Source organism: Glycine max, chromosome 6 (genome assembly GCF_000004515.6).
Source record: "Glycine max cultivar Williams 82 chromosome 6, Glycine_max_v4.0, whole genome shotgun sequence".
Lineage (NCBI taxonomy): Eukaryota > Viridiplantae > Streptophyta > Magnoliopsida > Fabales > Fabaceae > Glycine > Glycine max.
Window position 1 is genome coordinate 20898143 of NC_038242.2, and position 6657 is coordinate 20904799.

General features: G+C 36.3%; 1 protein-coding gene across 2 annotated transcripts; it reads left to right on the forward strand.

Annotated features, from left to right (window-relative positions):
* Window positions 1–1195: 1195 nt before the first annotated feature.
* Window positions 1196–6297, forward strand: LOC100781381 (palmitoyl-acyl carrier protein thioesterase, chloroplastic). Of its 2 annotated transcripts, none has more exons than XM_003527089.4 (7): window positions 1196–1649; window positions 2260–2779; window positions 3192–3325; window positions 3805–3918; window positions 4286–4454; window positions 4550–4618; window positions 5506–6297. In XM_003527089.4, the coding sequence occupies exons 2-7, from the start codon at window positions 2288–2290 to the stop codon at window positions 5785–5787; spliced, it is 1260 nt and encodes a 419-aa protein (XP_003527137.1). In that variant the 5' UTR covers window positions 1196–1649; window positions 2260–2287; the 3' UTR covers window positions 5788–6297. The 2 variants fall into 2 exon arrangements, with proteins under 2 accessions (XP_003527137.1, XP_040872033.1); XM_041016099.1 differs by having other exon boundaries at window positions 1326–1644.
* Window positions 6298–6657: the final 360 nt, after the last annotated feature.

Sequence of the window (6657 nt, forward strand, 5' to 3'; positions counted from 1 at the left end):
TGAGTTTGACTTATATTGCTAATTGCCCAATATTTGCATCCACTTTCATAGAAAATGAGTGAATATCTCATTCATAGACTTCACAATAAATTGAAGGTATAAAAAAATTAACAATTAATGTATTTTAAAAATGCTCTCATTTTTTATGTGTAAGAATCAAACTTGAGTATCAGAAAGTTTAAAAAGGCACAATCTTTGTTGATACTCGTAACAGTGCAAGGCTTATCAGGCAAAAAATAGAAATCAACTCAGCCTATTCGCTCATCCTCTCAACAAGCTTCTCAGCCTCATCATTCATCTCCTCTCTACAAAACCTAGAAACAAGAGAGTATTGTACACAACCATGTTAGCAATACCACAAAAATTGTTATTTTTATTGTTATTGTTAATTAGCTCCAAGGCTTATTTGGTGAGGCCGATGCAAAACAACCAGCGAACGAGAATACCAAGAGTGAACTTGTTGGGGTGGCATCCTTTTTGGTGCATTTTATCAAACAATTCAAGTGTGTGGTTGAAGGCGTGAGATTTGCAAAGGGAATTGATGAGGAGGTTGAAAGTGTAGGTTCGAGGCGGTGGTGTTGGAGGGTGGAACGAATGTGGAGATTGTAGAGGGAAAGGGTGAGAGGGAGTGAAGCGAATTGGGATATAAGGGATTTTAAGTGTGAGAGGGCCTTGTCGATGTGACCCTGTTGGGAGAGGACTTAGACATGAAAGTGATGGAGTTCATGGTGCATGTTGGCGCTGGCGAGCATGCAGGTTGTGATGGTGACTAGGTGTTGAGTGTGAGTGGTGGTGGAAGAGGAAGGAGAAGGGGAAGAGAGGACATCCTTAACTAGATGTCGTATTAGTTTGGATCTAGTGGTGTTTGATCGTATGAAGGTGTTGCATTGACTGCGAGATTGAAGACGAAATACAGTGTCGAAAGTTATGATGATTATAATAGATGTGGTTGGAAGAAGAAAATAAAGATGGCCAAAAATAATATTTAGGTTTTCTTAATTATAAAATAAAACAAGAAGTAATATAAAACATTATAAAAGAATATTTTTCATTAAGTGTTAATCCAAACCCAAACTATTCCATTTTACTCATGTGCATTGTCCAACGGCCCACACAACGGAGCCACGAGGCTCCAACATGTAATCTCCTCTAGAAAAACCCAACTATTAATTATGCATACCACAGGAGGAAAAATACAATAAAGATGGTCAAAATAAGGGTAGTGTTGTAAATATAAAATAGAAGAGTATAGAAAATTGGAATTAGAAACTTTAAAAGAGAAGAGAGGCGGGCGCGAGGACAGGTGTATTGTATATAACAAACCTCTTGGAGGCTATTTCGGTGCCACTCAAAACAATCGCTGGCCCTATCTCTCACACACCCAAACCCAACATTATTAATACTCTTCCTTCTCTTTACCTTTTACTTTTCGAAGCAAAAACACCATAACAAAACACCCAGAATTTGTGGGTTCCATTCCCAAAACAAAGAACAAGAAGGAGAGAGAGAGAGAGAGAATGCAACGGGAGAAACAAAAAACAGAAGTATTTCTGTGATTGATTCTCTGCAACCGAATCATCATCAGCCACTTCTTCTCCCAGTTTCAGCTCTCCCCTCTCTCTTCTTTTCCTCGGCTCTGGTTCGGTAAGGTACGAAACGCCGCGTTTTGCTACCTTCTGATCTACCTCCACCGCAAAATCACGTTTCCAAACTTTTTTTTTCCTTTTTTTTATCATTATATTCTCTTATAAAAAAAATTGGTTTTACAAATCCTGCATTCCCCGGTAACCCAACCCTCATTGAGGATTGCTATCTCAAATCGCTTTCGGTTAATTTTTTCGTGAATTTTGATGCATTGGACTGCGACTCATGATGTTGTCACAATATTTATATAATTTTTTTAAAAAATTAAATTTTTAAATAAAAATTTCTTTGCTCGGACTTCAATTCGTCCTCTTTCAATATACAATCTTGGTTTGCGGTGTTTTCTAGATTCAATGTCAGATCTACACCGACTTTTACATTAATTGCACAATAATTCGCCGATAGATTGATGTCTAAAAAAAACAATCATAACTTACTATATACAGTTATACACCTTTTTCATTAATTCTGTAACATAATTTTCCAACTGATGTTGATGCTGATGTGTTTTTTTTTCTTTTCTTTTCTTTAAATAACCTTGCAGCTTCGCTTTAAAAAATTTATATATTAATTAATTTTTTTATTAAAAAAATGGCGTTTTAACTTTCCATGCAGGCGTAGGGGGTTGTTATTATTCTTCATAATGGTTGCAACAGCTGCTACGGCGTCGTTTCTCCCTGTGCCTTCGCCGGACGCTGGAAAAGGGAAACCCAAGGGTGGTGGTGGCGGCGGCGTTTCTGTGAACCTCGGAGGACTCAAAGAGAAGCAAGGTTTGTGCGGTTGCTTGCAGGTCAAGGCAAACGCACAAGCCCCTCCGAAGACCATGGAGAAGGTTGAGAATGATTTGCCATGGTTGCCGTCGTCGTCGATTTCGCACGCCCCGAGGACTTTTATAAATCAGTTACCTGACTGGAGCATGCTTCTGGCCGCCATCACCACCGTGTTCCTCGCGGCGGAGAAGCAGTGGATGATGCTGGATTGGAAGCCGCGCCGCCCCGACATGCTCATTGACCCCTTTGGGATTGGGAAGATCGTGCAGGACGGGCTCGTGTTCAGGCAGAACTTCCCCATAAGGTCTTACGAAATTGGCGCAGACAAAACTGCGTCAATAGAGACCTTAATGAATCATTTGCAGGTAAGATCAACAAAAAGTTACATTTTAAAATCACCTAACTTTTAATAAATTTATCAACAAAGACCGTAGATAAGTTTATTAAAAATCATATTTATCTTAATTTTTCTGAATGTAACTTTTTGAAAAAGTTAAAGTTATCACGGGATGTCAACAAAAACTATTGAGAATTATTGCATAGGACAAAACTTACCTATAGTTTCTTTGGCATTTTTTTTTGTTTTCCCATGAAAATTGAAGTTTTATGTCGGTAACATGCATAATAAATGTTTGCATGTTGATTCCAAGATAAAACTTCAATTCTAATCGGAGAACAATGGGAAAAACACCTATGGAAACTAAGTTTTGTACAATTGCATATTGATTTATTTTATTTTATTGTTTGAATTGTTTGTTTATTTAAAAAAACAAACAGGAGACTGCACTTAATCATGTTAAGACCGCTGGGCTTCTAGGTGATGGATTTGGTTCCACGCCTGAAATGTGTAAGAAGAACCTGATATGGGTGGTGACTAAGATGCAGGTTGTGGTTGATAAATATCCTACATGGTAAGTTGGTGTGACTAGAAAGAACCTTTTTAATGTGTGAAGAATTGCAAAGGCGTCCATGCTCAGATGTTAAATCTTCTTTTGCCTTACTCATCTTTGCTTTGACTTTATATAGTATCTGGTTGAATTTTTTTGTACTTCTGTCTTTGTTTCTGTCACTTGTGCCTTTTTTTTTCACAAAAATGGAATGATAGTTGGGAACTTGGGATTTAAGGCATGTATGGAATAGATTGTGAATTATTTTTAAAAATATTTTTCATTTTTCAAAAGCTATCTCAAGAAACTGTAAAAAAAATTACTTCTGCAATGTATCTGAAATTCTTCTTGGATGATAATAGATCTAATAAACATAAGCTTTGTATGTAGTGAATTATGGGAAGTCCTTTGCCTTAAGTCTGTTATACTGGGTACGAGAATAATCTCTTTAGTAAATTATGAATATGTTCATCTGAAGTTGAATGAATCTATATTTGCTTCAGGGGTGATGTTGTTCAAGTAGACACGTGGGTTTCTGCATCAGGGAAGAATGGTATGCGTCGTGATTGGCTTGTGCGTGACGCCAAAACTGGTGAAATCTTGACAAGAGCCTCCAGGTAGATATCAGTTTCAGGAATCCTTTTTTTCTGTTGCCTATAGACATGTTTTGAAGAGTTTTTCTGAATCTGAATGTTTCTCTCTGGTGATTTGGCACTGCTTTTAATCTCACGAGGCTGTGTGAAGTTATCTATTATCATATTTACTTTCTCTTAATACACCACTATTGAAAGGCAATTCATTACAGATTTAAGCATACAAAATTTTGTTGATGATAATTTTTTAATCTACCAACAGTATCTAATATCTTCTTAATTTGTTATTAAGTACCAGCCTTCAACTTGTGTACATGTTGCACCTTGGTGCTACGAACTTATAAGCATTTTCTGATTGGTTGAGTTTGATTTTGATTTTGATGTTATGCAGTGTTTGGGTCATGATGAATAAAGTGACAAGAAGACTGTCTAAAATTCCCGAAGAAGTCAGGGCAGAGATAAGCTCTTATTTTGTGGATTCTGCTCCAGTTGTGCCAGAGGATAACAGAAAACTAACCAAACTTGATGATTCAGCTAATTTCATTCGCACTGGTTTAAGTGTATGCAAACTTCTTTTCAATTATGTTATCATTGATTTATTTTCTAAAATGTCTCAGATGTTTTCTGATTAGATGTTACGTATCTCTATTTTCAGCCCAGATGGCATGATCTAGATGTGAATCAGCATGTTAACAATGTGAAGTATGTTGGGTGGATTCTGGAGGTAGTCTTCTGTTCTTGTTTCATATTATTCTGTCTTGAATTTCTCTTCTTTTTTTGGTGGATTTATTAGCAAGGCTCATCTGACCTTTTGCAAGGCAGGTTGAATGGTGATTCTGTAATTCTGCAACACCCACTTTCCTTTCAAAAGACTCTAAAGAACCCATTGGGTCTATATGATAGTGTGCCAAAGCAACTACCACTCTGCCAGTGTTTTCTTTTGAGAGGAATCTGGGTGTGAGTAGTAATAAAAGTGTTGAGTAAGATCATGTTTCAGATTTCCAGTACCGCCAAGTGAAAGTTGTTTGAAGACAGAAGCATTCAATTTGTTGTGGGCATTTGATGTCTCGTATGGAAGTGGTTTATGCTAGTTTGAAGTGTCTTGAAACTTGATTCATGAGATAATGGAATAGTAAAATGGGATATTGGATGGGAAAAATAGAACAACACACTTCCTCGTATGATCTTTCTGTGTTCAACTTATATTGTCCCCCTTTTTATTAGTGTGTTATTTTGAGGGGAAACTAATGATTTATGTTTGGGTAAAGTATGTTTTTAATCCTTGTATTTTTGGTAAGAATTGGTATTTGTTTCCGTAGTTTAACTTTTGAATAATTTGGTTCCTGAACTTTAGAAAAATAATGGTTTTTTGTCCCTCATCAAGATGGTTTTCACTGTGAGGAGAGACAAAAACCACTAAACCACTGTTTTATGTAAATTTTATGGAGTATTGACCAAAGTTGAAATTCAGGAATGAAAATCAGATTTCACTGTGAAAATATAAGGACCTAAAACATATTTTACCCTTTATGTTTTATTTGTTTAGTTTGTTATGCATTTGGATTTTGATCAGAACGTTTAACCAAAGAATTATGCTATTGACTCCTGCAGAGTGCTCCGCAGCCACTTTTGGAGAGCCATGAGCTATGTGCCATGACATTGGAGTACAGGAGGGAGTGTGGCAGGAACAGTGTGCTAGATTCCCTCTCTGATCTCTCCGGTGCTGATGTTGGAAACTTAGCAGATGATGGATTTTTTGAGTGCAAGCACTTGCTTCGACTTGATGATGGTGCTGAGATTGTGAGGGGCAGGACCGAATGGAGGCCAAAACCCTTAAACAGAAACTTTGGTCATGTTTTGAGTCAGGTTCCTGTTCCAGCAGAAAGCACCTGAATCTCATTGATTGACATCAATGGAAGAGTGGCATAATTCATGTTCCCACTTGCAGATTGGAGAGCTTTGCTTGTTGCCTTAAAATATAAAACAAACAAAAAATAATAATAAAAAAACTCGGTCTTATCATTTTGTAATTAAAAAATAGCTCCTACCACTACTTTCCCTACTGCTCCATTTCGTTTATGGTTATGCTGCTGCTAGGTGTCATCAAAATTTAATTGTTTCATAAAAATGGCTAAGCGTGTATATTATAGTTCTTTTTTCTTTTCCCTTATAAGAAAGATGCAATATTCCTCGTGAACATACCAAAACAAATAAAGCTATGTATAGCTTGCAGGAAAGGCCTCCTGGGTCTCTTTTGTGGTTTCTATTATTAGCAATTAATTGCGCACACAAATATGGGTCATGTGACGGGATGGATTCTAGCTATATAGACAACTTCATATGACCGGCACTATCATGTAGACATGTATGTTCCGAGAGATTTAACCATTTATGATTTATCCATCTCAGGCTGTGATCTTTTTTACATTCTATTTTATATTCAAATTTTTTAGGCTATGTCTTGATATTGTTATAATTGATATATGTTCTATGAATCTGTTGTCCACGAAGAAAACAAAGTCAGGACAAAGTGCATATGCAAACAAAATTACTTTATGCCATGTCAGTACGTATGGAATCAGAATTCTAAGAATCATCTTCGATAACTTTTAATGAGAGGTTGAGAAGAATATCCTTTTACCTTACACCATTAGGTATGCTTGATTTAGAAAACAAAAAGGGAAAAAAAGAAAGAGAAAAGAAGGGAAAAAATATAATTTTAAAGTTATTTGATATATATATATATATATATATATATATATA

Coding starts and splice junctions, on each gene's coding strand:
- LOC100781381 (XM_003527089.4), top strand. CDS start 2,288: ATGGTTGCAACAGCTGCTACGGCGTCGTTTCTCCCTGTGCCTTCGCCG. Junction 2,780..3,191: donor CCTTAATGAATCATTTGCAG/GTAAGATCAACA, acceptor AAAAACAAACAG/GAGACTGCACTTAATCATGT. Junction 4,455..4,549: donor TCATTCGCACTGGTTTAAGT/GTATGCAAACTT, acceptor CTCTATTTTCAG/CCCAGATGGCATGATCTAGA.